The sequence below is a fragment of the Molothrus aeneus genome, chromosome 1 (assembly GCF_037042795.1).
Source record: "Molothrus aeneus isolate 106 chromosome 1, BPBGC_Maene_1.0, whole genome shotgun sequence".
In the NCBI taxonomy this organism is placed as follows: domain Eukaryota; kingdom Metazoa; phylum Chordata; class Aves; order Passeriformes; family Icteridae; genus Molothrus; species Molothrus aeneus.
The window spans coordinates 16,371,883-16,393,958 of NC_089646.1; the positions used below are offsets into that span (position 1 = coordinate 16,371,883).

At 36.4% G+C, this 22,076-nt stretch overlaps 1 protein-coding gene across 1 annotated transcript in view; it reads left to right on the top strand.

Moving 5' to 3' along the window:
- The window catches only part of MPP7 (MAGUK p55 scaffold protein 7), a 148,360-nt gene that overhangs the window by 94,737 nt on the left and 31,547 nt on the right, over positions 1–22,076 (top strand). Inside the window, exons 7-12 of the mRNA XM_066551956.1 lie at positions 7,508–7,639; positions 15,778–15,859; positions 16,938–17,023; positions 18,819–18,893; positions 19,484–19,680; positions 20,203–20,267. Of these exons, the coding sequence (XP_066408053.1) occupies positions 7,508–7,639; positions 15,778–15,859; positions 16,938–17,023; positions 18,819–18,893; positions 19,484–19,680; positions 20,203–20,267 (637 nt within the window). The remainder of the gene's footprint in view (positions 1–7,507; positions 7,640–15,777; positions 15,860–16,937; positions 17,024–18,818; positions 18,894–19,483; positions 19,681–20,202; positions 20,268–22,076) is intronic.

A 22,076-nucleotide genomic window follows, 5' to 3' on the forward strand; every position in this document is an offset into this window, starting at 1 on the left:
ACTCTTTTCAGCTTTAGACCTTGACTTCCGATTTCCATTTATGCTTGCACCCATAATTAAAAAAAATTATAAAGAAAATTTTTCTGGATAAGGAGAGCTGGAAAAATTTCTTGCTGTCTTTATTTTTGGAATGTTACTTGCATGGAGTAAGTAAATATATATAATGGTGAAATATTCCTTTTAAAAACAGCAAGAAAAGCCTTGATTTTTCACATCTGTCAGGCAGAGAAAATCAGAAACCAGTTGTGGCTCACTCTTATTGTTGTAGGAACTGACACATAACAATACACAACATATTAGAAGCATTGAGACAAAATGATACAAGGGAGGTGAATGAATATACTGCATGATATATTTAAGTAACAACTATCATGTTACTCTGGAAATGCTCTTGAGGTCCATCTGATGATAACTCGGCTCATGTCCAGTGCAGAGCTTGTCTGTCCATCTTAGACGTATGGATATGAGAATGCTCACTAGCAGCCAACATGTAATAAGCAAAGTGATAGATAACATAAACAAAAGTGAAGCCAGGCAGGTTGGCAGCAGAAAATATAAAATCTGAAAGGTAAATCAAAGAAATTCTTTGGTTATATATACAAACTTTCCGACATGAGGGAACCAACTCTCACCCACCTAAGAACGTTGAATTGCATGCATGTAACTACAGCATTCAGATACAGAACATAACAGTTGGCAACATTGCTAAAGCCGGTAATTTAGGAGGAGGAAAAAGTCATGACACATAAAATCACATCCCTTTCAAGTAGTAATTCCATTCATTTACTGAAAATGGACTAGTGAATTGGAGAAACTACACAATATAAAGCGAGTAGTCCCTTTTTTTAAATGTCATCTTTTTATGCTGCTTTTTCCTTCAGTGGTGTTTTTCTTTTGCATTTGTTGGACCATAGTGTGTTTGAACTCTCTGTTCAACAGTCTCCTCTTTTCTACTTCATTTTTATTTAGGTTTACACATAGTAGGAGTGCTCTGTAGCTGAATTTAAGACCTCCTTATCATAGATCAATACATGTTGTTATTTTCTGGAGGAATTAGGTTTATTCAGATTCTCTTAACCTTTTGTATCAATATATTTTTTTCTTTTGAGGACTTTAGACATGATGTTAATGTCAAATAAAGACTGAGTCATTCCTAGAGTCATTAAAGAAAAAAGAGTCATTTTTTTCTAAAAAAGGCAGCTGCATCCTCAGCTTTTACTTTCTTTAATCTTTTCATGTGATTTCTTTGGGGTGCCTTTGGATGGTTTTAAACCAAGAAAAGGTACATGCTACCACTGTAGACACTTAATATTCTTGGGAAGCTGCCACTTTTTCTTAAAAGAAATTGATTAAGGATTGCCAAGATATTGAAACAGTGCTGCTGTCTCGGCATTTTCCACTCTGACAACCATCTATTTGTACTCTTGGAAGTTACTTAAACAGGGCTTAGAGCTTCAAGGACACTTGAGCTACATGAATCATGTTGCGAATGTAAAACAGACTGTTCAAATTCTTTACTATTGATTTAAAATCAGAGCTTTTTTTGCTGTTATCCACAACTGAGGGAAAACATAGGGCTGTCATCTGGAAGGGTATTAACACCTTTACCAGATGACACGGATGGATGGAGTGCGTGTTTCTGTGAACACTGAGAACAGTTTGATTTGGGAAGTATCTCCAGGGGCTGTGAACACTGAGCCAGAGGAAGCGGGGGTCTGAAGATGCAGAAAGTTCATTTTTCTGTTGCCGTCTGGCTACCAGCTGCAGGTAAACCCATTAGTTCAGACTGGTGAATCTGAAATCAAGAAATAGCATTTTCAGGCAAGGAAATTACCCTTTTGTGAGAGACAGTTCACATAGTCATGAATAAAGTCCACCATAGTAAAGAGGAAAAAGTAATATATACTGAATATTGATCCAACTGAGATGTTGCTGTGCTAAGATCATTAGTCTACGGTAGACGTTAAGAACTCAAAACCACACATATACACAGTATGTGTTATTATTTTGAACCACTGCTGTGACCCAGCTGCATCAAAGATTGGAAGAGAAAGGGATTCAATTGCCAGCTGGACCAGCTTAAAGTAGAGGGCAATTTTAGTTTAAGTACAGATGCAAGCATGCAAGTACACTTGCAAGCATGGAATGTTGTTTTCTGTTTTGTACATATCTGCTGTTTTCTCATACAATGTATAATTTCTGTATATTTTTATAAAGAATATATAAGAAAATATATCATTTGCAGGATGGAAGGAAGTAAATTAGCCCATATTTTTTATCTCTTACTTAGTACACCCATTGGTTTCCTGATAATGAACATAAAATTATGCTTAAGTCAAAGCATCTTATTTAATTTTTCTTACTGTCCCTGTCAAAGGTTTTTGCTTATGTGGATTGCATAGTGTGAGTGGTCCTCAGTGGCAAAAGCAAATTGTTTTAACTGGAAGTTAACTGATTTCTTTAACATTATGTACTCTATATATTTAATTTGGGAATTTTGTACAGAACAGAAAATCACAGATTTCTCTTGGAAATTGATTGGATTAGTGCAGCATCGGAAAGAATAATACTACTTCTCTACTTGATATGTGATTACTGTAGCTTGTAAAAAATATTTTTTGCTCTTACTCTTGCCATCCTCTGGCTACTTCAGCAGCACAACTGAGTTTCTCCTGCCTGTAGTTTTACTGCTTGCTTCTGCTTCTGGATTATACTTCATGCTTTAGCCGAGATGGAGTGTTCAGCTAATGTGATTGCTCTTATCTGCTGATTGAGATGCCTGTCCTCACCTGCCTTTTTGTTCCTTGTTAACCCTTATCTTGTATCAGGGTTAGAGTTGCACATAGTCCCTCAGCAGGCAGAGTTGGTGGTGAAGAGATTGTCATGTGCTGTTGATTTCTGGTGGCTGCTTTACCACACAGTGGCTAGAGTCTGTATGCTATCACCAGAGTGCTTCAGCTTTCTTCTGGTTTATTCTACTGTTTTGTAAATTCTTGCACATTTGGCTTATATGACTTCTGAGCTTCTCCTTCCATTCTGATGCTCTTGATGGTCTTCGGTGGTTCAGTCTTCTCCCAGCTCTTTTCAGCTTTTCTTCTTTGGTATCTGTTGCTGGATGACATTATTCACATAATTCTAATTTTATGCAAGTTACTCATTAGTTAATCTTGCCAATCTTGAATAATTTTCTCCACCAACATTTTCATCCTTTTTTGTTTCGTCTGTAACCTTATCTCAGAGGAAAGCATAATATGGCTAGAGCTCTCTGGAGGATGAGCTCTGCCAGGTGAGTTCAGGGGCATATTGCTGTGGTTGCTGATAAAGTTACTTTTCTCCTCAAGTGAAACTTTCCTGTGCCAGCCTCAGTGGCAGTTACTGGCACCATGGCAAAGCAAAGAGGTGGGAAAATGTCTGTGTCTCACCTGGTGGAGTTGAAGCTGAACTGCCAGAGAAGGTGGCTGGTGCTAATGATCCAAGCTGTGCCCTGGAACAGCACAGTCATGGGCCATTTTGTTCCATTTTGCTGACTGTGCTGCCAGGGCAGTAATGTGCTCCGCAGGCGGGGTCAGCAGCCGCTGCGCTGGCAGTGCCGCTCTCTTGTTACAGCTATTGGCTCTCCTAAAGGTTGGTTTGAGTCGCTACAAAGTTTCTGTTGATGACTATTCACTATTTAAATTTCTAATAATGATTTTTTCCAACTACTATTAAGAAAGAGGCTCCTTCTGTTTCTTCATCCATTCTGTTTCACTTCTTAAACTCACCGTTTTCTAAAATGCTTTTCTAGACTACTGAACAGAAAGCATCTATGAAAAATAAAGCTTAGATGGAGATTTTATTTTAATAATTAGGATTAAAAAACACAAGGAGCTGTGTTCATGAATCAGGGACTACTGGTGTATTTTTACTCCTACAGATCTCAAAATATAAAGAGAAGCAAAAGATAATATGAAATTTGTCATTGTTTTATAAGACCAAAAATGTAATTAGTCTAGTTAAGTGATACACATTTTTCAAAGTGTAGAACTGTTTTCATTAATAACATTCTCAATTTAAAAAAACATTTAGAGTTTCAGAACTGTTTAAGAAAAAGAACTTACAACGTTTCCAGTGTCAGGTTTTCTTCATGTAAGTTGATAGTGTAAAATTTCAATTTATAAACTGTGAAATGATCAGTAATAGTTTTAATATGAAAAATATAGCACTAGTTATTAGACATTTCAAAGGTCCAATGAAAGTATTCATTTCCAGCTAGATCATGTCTAAGAATTTAGCTGAACATCAATATTTATATTTAGGTAGTGCAGGAGTTTGAATCATACCTTCTTTCAAGTTCTAAATATGGACCATGTTTACATTAGTGAATCATAAGCATAGAACTTTGAGCTGAAATAAAATCTTTTTCTCCATAGGGGCTTAAATATACATGACCCAAATCTCAGATCCTGTGTTCATAGTTCTGAAGAGTTGTGTATTTGAAAACAAAACAAAAGCGTTTTAAAGACCCCAAATTTGTATGCACTTCTTGCAGTTTCCTGTGAGAGTTAAAAAATTAGTATCATGGACATGAATCAGTTCTTCACTTCTTATATACAAAAAGAGAACATTTCTATCTTTACATTGTGCATTTGCTGCACAATTATTCTGGGTAAATCTTGCTCATCTTATGATCCAAGTTTTGTTTCTTGGCACTTGCAATTTGTTTATTTTTAAGTAAGTCCCCAATCTTCTCTATACACATCTAGTCTGATACATCGTTTTTTGTACTATATTAATTGAATAGTACAGAGATTCTGCTGAAGATCTGTGCATACAGCAGCTTATTCTTGTGTTGAAAACATACAGAAGTGCTCTTGAGGACAGACTGATCACCTATAGTTGGACACATTAAGTGAAATCAAAATGGCTTTTTAAGTTTTCTTTGCAAATTAGCTATTGCCCAAAGTCTGTGCTGATATTTCAGAGCAACTGACTGACTATTCTGACTCTTTAGTTGCTCTGACTATTTCAGAGCACTACAGTGGACAGTGTGTGAAAAGAAGCAGCAATAGAAGACAAGGAAAGAAATCTTAGCATGTTCAGTGTACATCATAAACAAGTTTGTGATTACAGAAGCTCTTCTGAAAACTTGACTGAGAAAAGACACATTGTTTCTGCTCTCATTCCTGCTCTTATCTGAAATATGTATCTGAAATATGTATCTTACACTGAGATAAAGTAGTGCTGGAGTTTGAGGAAAAGATTTTACATGGCTAACTGTAATACATTGTAGTTTAATATGTTTTTTGAGAGAAGAAAGGAATGGGTTGATAAGTTCTGGTTGTTGTGAAGCTGAAGTGAAGAAAAGCATCATAAATACCAGGCACTGATTGGTATTGGTTTGTAGTACTTGGGATGCTTCGTTGTTCTGTATGCAGTGTCCAGGATCCTCATCTGGCAGTCAGAGCAGGGAAGTGTCTTAATAACACTAGTGGCATAATTCAGTGTAGAAGTGGACAGAATTGGTTTTGCAAGTTTCATTGTCAAGGGTAGGTTCTTTTGAACGTGTTTTAAGTGTCTGCCTTTTACTCTGGAAATGGTATTTTATATTATTTTCATCTGTTTTCTCTATCTGCCTGATTGTTTTTAAACTGGAGTATAGAACCTCATTAAATTGAACCAGTCCATGAATGTGCCCTAGCTTTATGTGGAAAATGTAATTGCAGAAGACTAGTTCAAGAAGTCTTAACTTTAAGTAGCCTGAAGTAAAAGCAAACACTACTTTTGTTTTAGTGTATCTTTGATATTTCACATACATCTTAGAGGACTGCATGTGATTGCATGGCTTTTACATATGTAATGCATCACAATAAACATTTCCAGGAGGATCCATAATTGCTAGCCTGAGGTTTTTAGCTCAGATCTAAAGTAAAACTGGTCATTCGTTGGAGGGAGATGGTAATTTCTGATGGTAAGTAGGATAAATTCATAACTCTGTATTGGGAAGAAAACCAGAAATAATTAGTGTGTTGAAGTGTTGTAATGAAATCATACAATGTGCATATGGATTAGTAAAGCAATAGTAATTTATCACGAAGCAGGCATGATCTTCCTGTATGTTTGTTTTGTTGAAGCCCTAAGTTTAAATTTACACTTCAGAATTTGAAGATTACCATACGCTCTCTTTGCCTTCAGCTTTTGACGTGGTAGATTGTAGCATTTTCTGGAAATTCCTTTTTGTTGTTAAAAGTTTCTTCCATTCAGGAAAAGAAAAACCCTGAAAAAGTATAATGGAAGTGTCATGTTTTTTAAAAACATTATTAGAACATAAGAACATAAGAGTTTCTGGTCATTTGTGTACTCAGTCAAATACTGGCCTCCAATTACTAAGTAGCCAGGAAACTGGCATCAGAGAAATGTCACCATTTTCTGTCCTTTAATAAGACAGGCTGTTAAATAGTCACGTATTGAGAGGAAACTACTTGAAAACAGAAGCAAGAAAGCAATAGATAGGATTATACATCTGGCTGTTGCTGTTATTTGTGGTACAATGTACAGTTTTCACTACAAAAGCTAAAGTACTACTTAGCCATTTTTCACCAATGTACAGGGTATTACAAATAATGAAGACTTTTTGAAGTAGAAAAGAACTTCAGGAGTTCTCTATCTAGAAAAAACTACGTATTTTGTGTTATCACTGAGATTTTTTTTTGAGCCTTAGGAGAATGAGCTTTCTCATTTCCTTTGCCTTTCAAGATTCTTATTTCCTGAAAGGAAAATTCATAAATTATTTTATTTTTAAGATGGAACCTTTTGTCAGTCTTTGTTAGGCTTTTCTTTGAAAAATATATTTTTTAAGCTATGCATGAACTGGAGAAGCAATAGAGAAGGAAAAGAAGCAAGAAAGACAGGCAACACGTGGTTGATAAGCACCTACATAAACCAAATTGCTTCAGTAGTATGTTCCTCAGTCTCAGTTATGAATTCCATAATAAATTAAAAATTCTTAAGACAATTTGAGGCTCACATGAAAGGAATCCAGTAAGGAGGTAAGCTTTCAGAGCTCCTGTAAAGAGAATGGTTGGGCAACAGCTTCATGTTATACATATTGTGCTTGAACAGAAGTCTTGGAAAGTGCTTATTTTGTTCAATTGTTTCATAGGACTGTCTACTGTATCAAATAAATTTTTTACTTGTTACAATTATAATTATTTACTTACTTTTGGAGACTAAGGTTTTCCCCTGTTCATACTTGTAATTTCAAGCTAGCATGGAAAGCACATGGTGTTTTTTTGTGTGTATGAAGACGCAGTTCTCCACCCACAATTTACTAGTTGCATACATTCTATATATAGAAACATATTCTTTATGGAGTTGTTTCATCAGTTTGAAATGAAGTAAAATTGTATATAAGAATTATATTCAATCTACTTGCAGTAGTAAATTCGGGGTATGAATAATATCCTCTGCTTTCCCTTCCCTAAACTTTTCAGATGCCAAATAATAATATACTGACTAATAATGTTTCCAGGCTTTGCTGTCTGTACATGATACTGTAGCTCAGAAGAACTATGATCCTGTCTTGCCCCCCATGCCTGATGATATTGATGAAGAAGAAGATTCAGTTAAAATAATTAGGCTCGTCAAAAACCGGGAACCGTTGGTAGGTAACCCTGTCTTTTGGTTTGGGGTTTTCTGTTTGCATGCAGGGTGGGAAGTGCTCAGATTATGAATGTGAGTGGGGGTTATTAACTTGAAACATGGATAGACAGACATTACACATGATTATTCATAACATTAAGTAATACATTTGTGACTTCCATTCACAGTCTTTATTAGTAAAGCATGTGAAATGAATAATCATCATCGATGAGTGATCATCATGGTGTTTAAGCATTATATATGTGGGCCAGTCTGAGCATTTAGATCAAATATATATTTGTCTTTTATCTTGAATTCAAATCATCAACTTAGCTTAAAATGTGAGACAGAGAATGAATCCCCAAAGAAATCTTGACCTGTGTTGTGAACTGTGCCTGTTAGCATTCATGTAAAAAAACATGACCTTTCAATACACTGAAAAGAAAGCATGAAAACATATTTTATAATACTTGAATTGAAATCTGGGCAAATTTAAAATGTCTGTTGTTTTACTTTGCATTGTGAATACTAGAAAGTTAATATCTTCATGGGGATATCTGGAAAAATGAAAGGACTAAACCTAGGTTGTATTACAAGAATATTAAAATGCTTTACTGATTTGGTTCTTTTTATTTGCTGTAGAGTGGGAGTCATCTTGTATAAAATTTAACTATGTTCTTTTTATCCTGCAAACCAGTAAGGGGTTTGTTTTATGTTATACTGAATATTTGTTTTAATGGACAGCAATCCTGGAGAAATACCTGCAGACTTACTTTGAGGAAGTCATCATTCTGTACTTGAGACAACAGTGGGAGAGTGCTGCTTCTGTTAGACATACAGGGGTATTTTGTCCCACAGTAGATATCTTACTATCACTCTAATTCTTGATGGATTTCTGGCATCAATAAACAAGAAATGAGTTTTCTTATTGACTGACTGTAGGTGCTCATGGGCATAATTACAAGTTTGACCATATGGAAAGTTCTTACTTTGTTTTAACATACTAAATATTTTTTCCTCAAATATTTGAATAACAGCTTTAAGCTTTTTGTATTTTTTTATCAAAGGCATTATTTGAGAAAGAAAACAAGTTTGCTTTAGGATTTAGTATCAGAAATATTATTCCTTCTGAGAGGTATGTGGAGATTTGAACATACAGTACGAAATGAAGTCTAATTGAGGAGCCTATTTTTAGTGTTTATTGTAACACCTTTTTTTTTGATTTGTCAGAAAAAGCTTAATAAAATCTTAACTTACATAGTTTCGTATTACAAACATGATTTTTTACTAAGACTTAGGAGTTCAACACCATAAGTTAATAGTATTTCAAAATGGATTGGATAATAGTAACTTGTAAAACATAACTCAGATATTTTCTGAAAACTTCTGTGAAATATATACACTGTATATTGGCCTTTTAGATTTTAAGCTCTCCTAAAGAAACCGCTTGCTTAAGCCAAAGGTTATCCTTGGACTGTTCCTCAAATTCCAGTCTTGCCTCCTCGTTCCGGTGGGACGCTGAGCTCTTCCAGATACCTGTGTGTCTGTTTAAGCAGCTCAGTCCCTCACAGCCACTCACTCATTTTCCCAGTGGCATGGGGGAGAGAATCGGAAGGATGAACATGAGGAAACTCGTGGGTTGAGGCAGACAGTTCAAGAGGTAAAGTGAAAGCTGCATGTGCAAGGAAAGTGAAATAAGGAATTCATTCACCACTTCCCCTGGGCAGGCAGGTGTTCAGCCATCCCTGGGACAGCAGGGCTCCATCACTTGTAATTGTTTCTTGGAAAGACTAAAACCATCACTCCACACATCCCCCCTTCCTTTTTCTTCCCCTGGTTTTCTTGCTGAGCATGACAGCCATGGTGGAGGATGTCTCTCTGTTCAGGTGGGGTTGACTGTCCCAGTTATGTCCTCTCCCAGCTCCTTGTGCATCCCCATCCTCCTCACGTGTGGGGTGATGAGCAGAAAAGCCTTGACAGTGTGTAAGCACTGCTCAGCAATAGTTAAATTATCCATGTATTATCAACACTGTTTTCATCACAAATTTAAACAAAGCACCATAGGAGCTACTGTGAAGGAAATTACCCTTATCCCAGCCAAAACCTGTACACTGTCTTAAATCCACACATGTGAATTTAAGTTAACAACACTGTTGGTGTTAACAACTCTTGTATTACAGAGGTAACAGAGAAGGGGTTTTAGATCTTTTACTAGACATGACAGCAGCTGTGGAAAATATAAAACATGTGAGCAAACTAATTTCTTTTAGTTTAAGACAGTTTTGTTTATTTGCCAATGTGAAAACAGCCTTACAATGGAATGTGTTGTAGACCTTTCATTAGGAAGAGGCAAAGGGTAGGATCTAATTGAAGCATTCAAGTACTTTATTGTCACAAGGACAATAAAGTAAAACTCCTCAGCAGTGAAAGATGCTAAAACACAGGGCAGTGGTCACAAGGTGCATCCCTGGGAGGTTTAGACTAAGAATTAACAGTAGTCCATTGGTTGGGAAGTCCAGCACTGGAGCAGACTAACTGGATATGTGGAATCTCCAATATTTTAAGGTTTTGCTTTATCTGTGTAGGAAAACGGTATTTGTGATCTTTCCAGATCCTGAGCCTATCTTGATGTTTTATTTTTGTTAGAGAAGAACTTATGGTGAGTCCTGTTACTTGTTCTCCAAGAAGAATTCAAAGAATAGAGTACAGTGTCCTCCTCCTCTTCCATAATGCACTCTCAATCCATTTTAACATCATTCATGTTCATGTCAAACATTAATTTCTTTGTGTCAGATTTATAGTGACTTATTATGACACCATCACCACAATACATAACAAACCTATTATTTTTGTCTTTGTCTTCTCTAGATTTTTTTTCCCCTTATAGGTCTTTCTGAAATACAGCATGGCAGAATAACTGAAGACAGACTTATACTATAGTATTAGATCTTCTGTGTTTATGCTTCCCAAAGTTATTTTACTAAAGGAAGATAACCATGATCTATGTTTACTAAACTAATTATAATTTCATTTACTATTTATTTCCATGTATTTTTAATGGCTTTTCCTTCAGAGCTTGCTCTGAAGTCTTGGATATTCTTAGTAGAGATCAAAGAATCTCTGCTTGTTCTGTTAATCGATTCATTCTCCAGTCAAAAAGTCTGACTTCCCCTTGCAACATTGTATCGTTGTATCTACTTTTAGAAGCAATTGAGTTTGAGATTGGAGGTACTATACAAGATTTTTACTGGGATAGAGATTGTCTCATTTCTTGACTTGAAGATACTCAGCTCTTTGAACTTTTCTTCCACTCAAGACACAGACTCATATTCTATTTGTACCCAAGCAGTAGAGATTGTTTTCCTGCAAAGCCACAAGCTTTACATCAGTTGCAAACCCTAGACATTCTGAATTGCATTTCCTTTGGATTACTTTCAGCAGTACTCACTGTGAAGCAATTAGGCACTCTCTTAACTTCTTTGGAATATACCTAGTGACCATTTTTATATAAAACTGCACCACGTTTCCTCTCATGCTCCTGTTCGTGCTTTTCTCTGAGTTAAGCACCTCACCAAAGTTCTTAGCTGGGGTTAATCATATATTGATGAAGCCTGAGTTCCCAGGAGTAATCATTTCAAGAGAGAGAAACACATGGTTTGTAGGAGGGCCTTCTGTTTGCCAGATTTCATCAATTCAGAAGTCAGTGCTGAACTTTCCCCCAGTTTTTTGAGAGAAGTGTTTTAAACTTTTTGTTAATCCTTCCACAGTATTGGGTTTGGGATTTTTTTAATCCTCCGTTAGCAAATGCCATTCCAGCAGTGTCTCCCTCAAGCGAGGTGAAATTGTGTTAGGATGTTTTGTTCTAACAAAGGAATTTGGAACATCTCTGAACCTTACATAAAGAGAAGTAGAAACATCTCCTTTCAGAGACAATCCGAAATTCACCTGTCCATGACTGGGCTTTTTATCAGAGAGCTTGGAGAGTTTTTACTTATGCCTACCTCTCCAGGGCTTTTTCAGCCACAGCGCTGTTCCTAGTTAGCATTCCTGATATCCAAGATGAGTAACCACACTACCAGGGGTTCAGCACCTGGCCTCCCCCTTCCAAATGTAATACTCCAGGTTTGTTACAGCTGGTACTCTGAATAGGATGCTTCTTCACATTAAGATGGTTGCTTCTTTGTCACAAAAATTCATTTCACATAGATCTGGTCATTTGATGACTTACCTCTATGTCATGCCGTGTCTATAGTCAAGAGAAAAAGAGGCAGCTCCTGAAAATGACCCATGCCATCCATCTGCTTAAAATTCTTGCCTTAATGAAAGGATGATTCAGTCTCCAGAGCTACAGAAGTAGCCTGGGCACCTTAACTGAACTATGTACCTCATTTCCACAGCTGAACTTGGTGAAATTAATTTTGGTGATTTAAAGAAGTCATTTATGCATTCTGTCCATGCAGATGCAACAGCTTTCATCCACCTCACACTCTTAGTCCCTGTAGCTCAGTTCACAATAGTGGATGAACCTAGCTGTTTTTTTGGTGGGATGTTGGTGGGATTTGGATGTAGGGTTACCTTTAGTCTGTATAGTCTACATATAAGTGTACATTAACTTTTAAATAGCTACTCACTGTAAGGTAGAAAATTGATACTTGTATTTGCACTTTCAATAGAGAATGAATTAAACTAAGGCTTATTGGAATATTTATTTGCATTTATCATCTGCATGTGCTTTTGTTTAACAGAGAGGTATGCAACAATATTACTGATGTTTCAAATTCTCTTATTAGTAATTTATTTTACAGGCTAGTTTTTCTTTCTTTAAAAAATAAAGACTTAAAATGTTTATATTCTGGAACCAGCAAATAAATGGATGAAATAATAAAGCTCACATCTGTTAAGCCCTGAGCAATCCTTACCCATGAGTGATACTACATTAAAAATGGGGGGGAGGGGGGAAAAGCAACTAAAAAACAGTGGAAGAGCCTTGCTGAATGAGCTTTTATTATTTTTAGTGCTTTTGTATGGTACACCTTTAAGCATTTTCTCAGTCTGATCACCATATGGCTCCCAAACTCCTTATTTTTCCCTTTAGAAGTATTTTAAACTGAGCTATGCTATTACATCTGTATATGTCTCGTTTAGGGTAACTTACACTTTTGGCTCACAACACCGAAAATATTTTCCAGCTTTCAAGGTCCAGTCTAACCTTCTTCCATTTTTAAAGCCCTAAATGAGGAGCTGCACTGCACATGTAACTGAAAGTAGTGGAGCTGAACATCTTATAAGGAGACTTTCTTGCCAGATTATATATACCTCATAGTTTAAGCAGGGCTGGCAGTAGTACAAGAGAAGCTGCTTTTTCAGAAAATCAGCTCTTCAGGTTTTCACAAAGAAATCCACTTGGTTTGATGATTTAAGAGTTCTAAATTGGGAGGAAAGTGGGATTTATAGAACCTCCTTTTAAAATTGTGTACTAAAGGTACAAATAGGTAAAATCAAGTAGTGTTTTTCATGGACCTGCTCATGCACTTTGGGTTTGCCACAGAGGAGATACTGACAGTAAGCTAACTTAGGTTCAATAATTTTCCTGCCATTTTGAACTTGTTTTTGTCCTTTGTATGAAAATTCCACTTTACCTGTTATCTTTGTGGGGCCATCTTTCAGCTCAGTTAATATGTGCTAGGAAAATTCATTTTGTGCCAGTAGTGATAATCACATAGAGCATGAAGTGACTTTTCCACTTGGACAAGAAAGAGCCTTATTGTTACTTCCAGATGCTCTCTGGGTCAGTAGTGTGGTCTTTGATTGCACACAGGTTTTTTTCTATTATCAGTCTAAAAAGCCTGGCAAAGTGAAGTACCACTTTCCAGACATCAGCATGGGGCTGGGATAGTGGGATAGTGGGTGATCACAGGGGAGGCCTGCCAGTCCTTGCTTGCCTTTTGAATTTGGTGGCATTTCATGGTGTTTACTTCTAGGTAAAAGGCATACAGCCTTTCTGATGAAGGCTTTTTCCCTGATTAATTAGGAGAGCCTATTTTGTATGGAGAGTGTAGTGGAAATATGGCATATTTATATTTGCCTCTAGCATCCTAATGCTGCTCTTTTTCTTTTTGATGGATATATTCAGAAAAGAACCCCAGCAAAATCCGTTTCACTTTAAAATAGGTCAAACATTCCAGGTATTATTATAAACTTCAAATTAGTAGCTGTCACTGCATGGTCAGAACTTAATATTGAGATATAAGCTAGGGGGCTTAAGGCTGTTTAATATTTTCCTAATGGTATGCAACTCTTTTTGCACAGAAGTCTAGTAATGAGTTTTTTAAGTGAGATTAGCTGCAGCTAAATCTGGTTTTTTGAAACTCTCAGACTAATTTGAAACTGTAATGCAAACAAGTGCATACTGATATAATTGCATAATAAACAATACATAAGAATAAGGCTGGCAAATTACAGAATTAGTTTACTTATCGATAGAATTTCATACTAATAAATTTAGAATGTTAATGAAATGCGCAAACATAGCACATTGGTTTTGCTTTGGAGTTTTGGCTGCTGTTGAATTTTCAGCCAAAGTGAATGGTGACTGTTTTAATTTTACTGTATTTGCAATAAATGCAACTTGCATATAAAAATGTAAATTAGTCTCCCAGTTTTTGTCTTTGTGACTTGTGCTGTATTTCCATCTTAGAGGTAGAGGAAAGCAGGTTTATTTACAGTCAGTGAAATTGCTAACTGTAGGAAAATCCCAGCTCTATTATTTGTACAATTTCCAGCTTTATGTTCATGAAACACTTAGAAATTGAAGTAGTGATAAATATGATGTTCATGTTTAGAATAAACAGATACAGCAGCATAGCTATAAAAGCTATTAAATTATTCAAGGAACTTCCTTGAAGAGTACTTATATACCTTACTCCAAGCACAACACTTCTCTGATGGAAGGAAATTTTAACCAGTGATAGCAGAATACACTTACCACTCAGAGGTGAAGTAATACTGTTCATTCACGAATTGCAAATATGGAAATTTTCAGAAAGTTGACTCTCCTGACAGAGTCCTTAATATCTCTGCTGATTAACAAAGTTAGAGCTATTGCAGGTAACTAATTAGATTAATATGGGAAAGTAACCATGTGCATTTTGAAACCTGATGGACAAGGCATGCTTTTTTTTTCCCCCTCTTGTTTTTTAAAAATACAGGATCAAGTAACCTTTTTGGGGGTCATTATGAAGTATGACTTACCTAGTTAAAATCCCCATTGTAGTTCTGTCTCCCAGAACAGGGCCAGCATTTCCTCCCTGGCTCCCTCAGTTCTGCCTGAAAGGACTGGCACTGCAGCTGAGGCAGCAGCTCTGCAGCTCCGTGACCCTTCTCACTTGGCACTGCGGCTGCCTGCTGCTTCCCCATCACCTCGTGCCTCTTTGCAGTGCACCCTCACAGTTCTTGTTACAAAGGCATTTTTCTCATCTAGACAGCTGTTCACTGCAAATTTAACTACACTATGTCATTTCACCTCAGTGCCCTGTGCTGTCTGTGTGGAGTGTATGAAAACAGGCATGCTTAACTCAGGAAATGTTCCCTTCCTCTGCATTTCTGTCCTGTGAGTGTTCGAGGTGAGCCCCAACATTCAGGGCACTTCTCAAATGTGTGTTTGTTTATTGATAACACTGTAAAGGAAAAAGGTACACAATGAGTTCTGAGCATAAAGTGCAACAATTATGAACAATGATATACCTTCTGTACCTGTAGTATGTAGTATGGCCTATTTTAATGTAGGAACAACAATTTACCAATTTGAAGCATTGGTTTAGTTCAATTTTAGTAGTTGTCTCAAGTAAGCTATGTTGCAGTTGCCATTAAATTGAAAAGCAAACTTTTTCCATCATTGTCCTTTTTTCTTTAAACCTGTGTACTCACAGAATGCGTGAGTTACTTCTGATTGAAAAAGAAGACCCATTTTAAGAGGACAGAAATAGAGCAACATATTTTTTATATTCTTTTCATAAGCAAGTATCATTTCTGGCTTAATTACGTACTAATACGTCAGCTTTTTGAAGTTTTACATAGCAAATGTTTTTTAGTGTTGTATATTAAAATTATGCTGAGATAAACCAAATAACTTTCTTTTTTCTTTTTTTTTTTTTACCCAAGGGAGCTACTATTAAAAGGGATGAACATACTGGTGCAATTGTGGTGGCCAGGATAATGCGTGGAGGAGCTGCAGATAGAAGTGGTAAGGTGTTGCTGTTTGGCATTAGACATTCAAAAGCTCAGAACAAGATGAGATAAAATGGCATATTTTGTAGAAATTAAATACATCACTATCACAAACAGAAGTATTTGGGCTCTGAACAGTTTTCCAAAGTGATATTGGAGTACGGCTGAAAGTATGCTGATTTTTTTCCCCAATGCAGTTGCAGCAAGGTATCTTTGAGTTATACAGGGGGGTTTATATATATATATATATATATATATAATGACTTGTTTCCAATTGATGACATCTGTTTATAAATCATAGAATATGCTAAGCTAGAAGGAACCCATCAAGATCATAAAGTCTTACTCCTGTCCCTGTGTCAGACACTGCAGGAATCATTCCATGATAACATATGCCAGCCTGCTGATGGAGGAACTTGGGGTGCTGACATTATTAAATATTAAGACATCCATTTGGCATTTCAGCTGGTAGTTCTCAAAATTACAGCACATCCTTGTTTAGTTTGGGATGCTCTGTGTCTGCAAAAACTTAAGCAAGAAGTCCTGAATCATGCATTAAGGTGTCTCTTTTCACTGAAGAAAATTTAGGACAGCTGTGTTTCACCCTTAGATGCAGTAATGGAGTAAATCTAGAGATAGATAGATAGATAGATAGATAGATAGATAGATAGATAGATAGATAGATAGATTAGCAAATATTTGTGCCACAAATTAGCATTCCCAGCCTTAGTGCTCTTTGCACTACTTGTATCTGTAGCAGTAAGAAAGTAGTAGAATAGAAATAGAGTAGAAAAAGAGTTGTCATAGATATTTTTCAAACATCTGCATAAAAGTCTGGAAAAGGTGTAGAGAAGGTGGTATTAATTTTTAGGAGGAAGACAGGGAGGTGAGTTAACCAACCACCTTATCAAATTTGTCTGAGAGGACAGTTAGCTGTTATGTTCACCATATATTCCTGTTTTTATCTTAGAGCTTAAAGTGTAAGAAAATTGGGACTTAACCTATATGAACAACGGAGAAACAAGCTGAATATTAATGGCAATTTTTGTGTAATACATAGCTACAATTTCACAACTTCTTTTTTTCTTCTGTAGGACTTATTCATGTTGGTGATGAACTGAGGGAAGTCAATGGGATTCCCATAGATGATAAAAAGCCTGAAGAAATAATACATATTTTGGTAAATACCAAACATCTTAAAATTAATTTAGGAGAGTTAAGAAAAAGTAATGACACTTATGATTTCTACTGTATTTCTTAGAAAAAAAATGTATTCTACTATAATGGCTTTTTTTCCAGTGCCATCATTTAAAAATCTGTCATTTCTCATAGAGTGATTTTCCATGCAATTATAGATTACTTGTGAAGAGTTAAAGACAGTAATATTGCCATAAATATGTTGAAGAATGTTGCAGACTTCATTTCATAATCTATAGTTTTTAAGGCCCACCATGATGTGTTGAATTTGAACTATTTAAAATGTATTCGCTAATAACTCATTAATAACACATTGTCACTCCATGTGACAATTAATTAATAATACAGGTAGACTGTAGAACTGGTATATGAAGATTTTTATATGACATTGATTTACAGTATATAGCCATATATATTATTCTGTCTACATTCTTGTAAACTGCACAGTCTCTAAAGCCAGCCTGATTTCTCATTATTGAAACACTATTGCAAATTAAGTAATTGAGACTTTTTCAGAAATATTTCGTATTTTTACATCAAAGACATTGATGAGGGTCATGATAGCTCCATTGTTCATGCTGCAGGGCTTTCTATATACATAAATACCTTGCTGTCCTGCTGAATTGAGCAGCTGTCTCACAGTTTTGGTTCAGGAACCAAGATCATTCAAGTGCTAGCCTGCTGATACTCATTCTTGCTTTATGGTTTCACATTCCCTACAGAACCATAGTTTCCTTCAAAAATTAATAACTTAAAATGTCTAGAAACAAAACACCACTAGAAAAGGTGTGAACAATTTCCCCATTTACCTTTCTGAGGTACCATATAAACATCAAAAGCTAGTTAGAGCTTGTTTCAAAAGTAACGAAATTATTGATTCCAGTCCTACGGCGGGTGCAATGAGCCCTTGGCTGCTGGCTGTCAAGCAGTGAGCCTTGGATCGCAGACGCGCGGTGGAAGAATGTCTCGCTTGGTACTGGACAGGCCTATTTCCATTTTGCTGAAATCGTTGGCTGCCTGTTCACTCTGCTGGTTTTATGAAACTTGTCGGCTGCATGCAATAGTAGCAGAGCCTCCAACTGATTAGCACTTCCTTCAATAGCAAAATGTCACTGAGGCAGTGGGAATATACTGTGGTTAATAAGTAAAATGCAGCCAGACACATTTTAAGTGGGATATAGGGAAAGATGAATGGATGAGGTGGTTACTGATGGCTAACTTGTTTTAAGATTTATAGTACAGGGCTTTTTTTCCATTTAGTACACGTCGTCTATTCAAATATGTTTTGCTTTTCTCCTTTCTTAAAGTTGCCAAGTGAATAAATCCCACCCCTAATAGCTCTGTATGATAAATATGGCACAAACCTGTTCGAATTCTTCTATAATTTTTTTTTGAAAAATGAAATGTTAGTTTGATTTTTCCAGGGATGTCCAAACTGTGCCAGGAGTCCAGCAGTTGCTTCTAATATGCATACATTTAAGCTGTAGCATTTTCTCCTGCCTTCAGTACAGAAATGGGACCTCTGAACCATGCAGGTCACAGTTGTTAACAGTCCATCTGCTCCCCCAGAGAAGCAAATAAACCCAAGCATTTTAAGTGGGTATTTTAATTTTTGTAATACAGAATTTGGTTAAGTGAAACTGTCAAACTCCAGAGAGTTTGGGAGAGGATAGACTCATTCTATTCTTTTAAATTCATTTGAATTTCTTTTATCTTCTAGGATTTCTTTGAAATATTAGCTTAATTCTAAGTGCATTTTCTTTTCAAATGTTCACCAGGCTCAGTCTCAAGGAGCCATTACATTTAAAATTATACCCAGTGTGAAGGAAGAAATGCCAATGAAGGAAGGCAAGGTAAGCAAGACTATTTCAGAAGCCATGGCAGTAACTGTTATGCTGAGGATATGTATTTTTTGCTTGGATGACAGAACCAATAAAGTGATTTATACCTGTGGACTCAACTTTTGTAATGTGACAGTACTGTGCATGACAGCACACTGTACTCTTCAATACAGAGGCGCTGAATTGATGAGAGGCTGTAACATGGTTCTTGAGCCTGAACTCTCAGCTCTGTAGTTGACAGGTAATCTTCCACCTTCTGCAAGGACATGGCTTGGTTCCAAGTACTCCTTCCATCGTTCATAGGTAGAAGACACTTGATAGCATCTTGATTTAACAGTGTCTTCTCTGTTCCTCATATGGGCCCACTGTGCACCTGCCAGGTCCTGCTTGCCTTGAGTCACAGAGCCTTTGCTCCACTGAGTCTGCAGCAATGAGTTGAACATTCCCGTATGAACTTCCAATGCTAGACATCCATAAGGATGTTTTGCAGCAGTAAATATCTACATTATTTAGTTCGGTGGTTTTGAACAGTAGAAACAGAAGAGGAACCTTTGGATTGTATTAAATATTTGATTCTTAAGATCAAACACTTTTTGTTCCAGATGTTTATCAGAGCCTTATTTGACTATGATCCTAATGAAGATAAAGCAATTCCTTGTAAAGAAGCTGGACTTGCTTTCAGAAAAGGAGATATCCTTCAGATCATGAGCCAGGATGATGCAACCTGGTGGCAAGCCAAACATGAAGGTGATGCCAATCCCAGAGCAGGCTTGATCCCTTCAAAGCATTTCCAGGAGAGGTGAGCTACCGAGAAGCATAATTCCATTATTTTTTGCAGTAAGAGAAGAGACTTACTGGTGAGTTGTTAAGTTAGCATAGTTGGAATTTGTAGTGCTCATAGATTACATGGGTACAATAAATGTGCATTTGCAGCAGGACAAGTAACTTGGAAACATGTTGCTGACATACTCTGGATTTCCTTATTTCTCTGGCTAGAATTAATAATGACAAAAACTGATAGGATTACACTGATCCAGACTGAAAGAAAAAACATATGGAAAATAGCACATCAGTATCTGCATTCACACTGATGTACTATGCAGGAATAAGAACTGCAGCAGGTTTTGGAGAGCTTACAAAAATTTTAGGCAAGATTTAATTTTTTTAGATTGTGAATAGGTTGCATTGTTTTAAGTTAATTTCTTACAAAATCTTCTGTATATTTTGCAATAGTCTTATGATATTAAGTGTTTATTAATCCCAAATTTGCAGTGAAAACTGAGGAGCTTGTGTCTTTTCCCCACCACCTCCCATTTTATAGGAGATTTGCATTAAGAAGACCAGAAGTGCAGGTTCAGCCACTGAAAATTTCCAACAGAAAATCATGTAAGTCTGTTAACCTGGAATAGAAATAACACTCCACATCTCTAACCTTATAAAATAGCAGTTTATTTCACCTATAGGATGCATTTCTCCCGGGCACAACAGCCTCTTGATCCCATTGTATTAGTAGGAAAATAAATATAAATACCATCATTAAAAGCTTTAAAAGAAGCTAGAAACATCCCTAGACCTCTGACTTTGTTTTTGAAGTACTGAACCTAATTAATATTTTGATATGTAATATTTCAGAGGTTGAAGAGTATTCTTTTCCTGTTGAAACAGTACAGAATTGGCTCAACAGTTTATATAATTTGGACTGCATCAACACAGTGACATTTACAGAGTAAGATGAAAGGTCTGATAGTCTCCCCCTCTCTCCCCCATATAGTTGATAATTTTTTGTGTCCCATGAAGCAGTAGAATTTTTTAAAAGTCAGAGCATTCAGTTCATTAATACTCATTCACAGAATGACTTCTTACTGCTTTTTAAACAAACTCATCCTTAATAGTATCTGTTTTTAAATATGGTAATTGCACAATATAGGAAAAATAACCTCTAAGAAAGCACATACATTGAAACAAATATTTTTCTTCACGGGAATTTGCATCAACATCTGTTTTAAGTATTATTGCATATTTTACTTGACCTGTTATTTCTTTCAGTTGTACAGGCTCATAACAAAGTGAGCAATGTAAGAAACTATCATGCTACAGCAGGATCTAAATCTTAAATACAAACATGATTGTGAGTTCAACTAGAAGTATTCAGACAGTGGTCTAATATTTCCAACCACCTTTCATTATCCAACAATGAAAGAAAAAATATGGATACTATGGCAGACAGTGGATGCTGGCACACTAAGTGCAAAACTAAATGCTTTTAACTTTAAAACTCCTCACCAAGGTTTCTGTTGCAATTTTCCTAACTTCTTGCTATGGTTGTTGTGTTCTGAAGCTTGACAATAACAGTTATTTTTCTGATAATCATTATTTTCTAGCTTTCATTCGATTTCACTGTTTGATTGTGTGCCCTAATGCTATTGTTAACCCGAAGCCCTTGACTAGCATTGTAATTACAGTAACAGACATTACAGTTGCACTATAGCTTTTGTATTTACATAGATCTTAGAAACAAGAGGAGCTTCTCCAGCTTGTAGTAAATCTGTTATTTTTCTAGGTTCTAGGTCAAGTTGCTCTGCCCCAGTTTTGGAAAAATGTCTGATCCCAGGGTATAGCTATTTCTCTCTGCCCACTGTTCTTGAATCTGGATAATACACTCAACAAGAGCCTTCAAATAAGGTTGCACTGGTGCTTTTGAAGAGGTAAATCAGCTGCTGCAGCAACACCACATGAACCCTTTTATATTGGACTGCATCTTTCTAGTGACCTTCAAGTGAAAGGTTTTACAAGATGCATCTCACCCTTCCAAATAAGCAGCCTGAACTTGATTGGGAATTGCCGAAATTACAACCCAAAGAAGACCTAGAGTTCAATGCCTACTGTTGTCTCTGCTTTTTCCACTGATTGCCTTAACTAGCTTGAACAGGGAGAAGAGTTCCTGTCTTCCTCCCCTTGCCTTTAAAATATGACAGAGCATGAGGGTCAAGCAGTATGCCTGTTACTGTTCTCTCTTGGAATTTCTTTGAACAAAGCAAGTCTCAGCTAAATACCATCTAGAAGGCAGTGGTGCCTCTTGAAGGAGGAAAGACTGCAGAGTAATGTAGGTTTGTCATTCTCTCTCTTCCTTTTTTCTCAAGACAATCTGCTGCAATATCTGCCAGATTTTCATGGGAATAGGGGAAATGCTGTTCT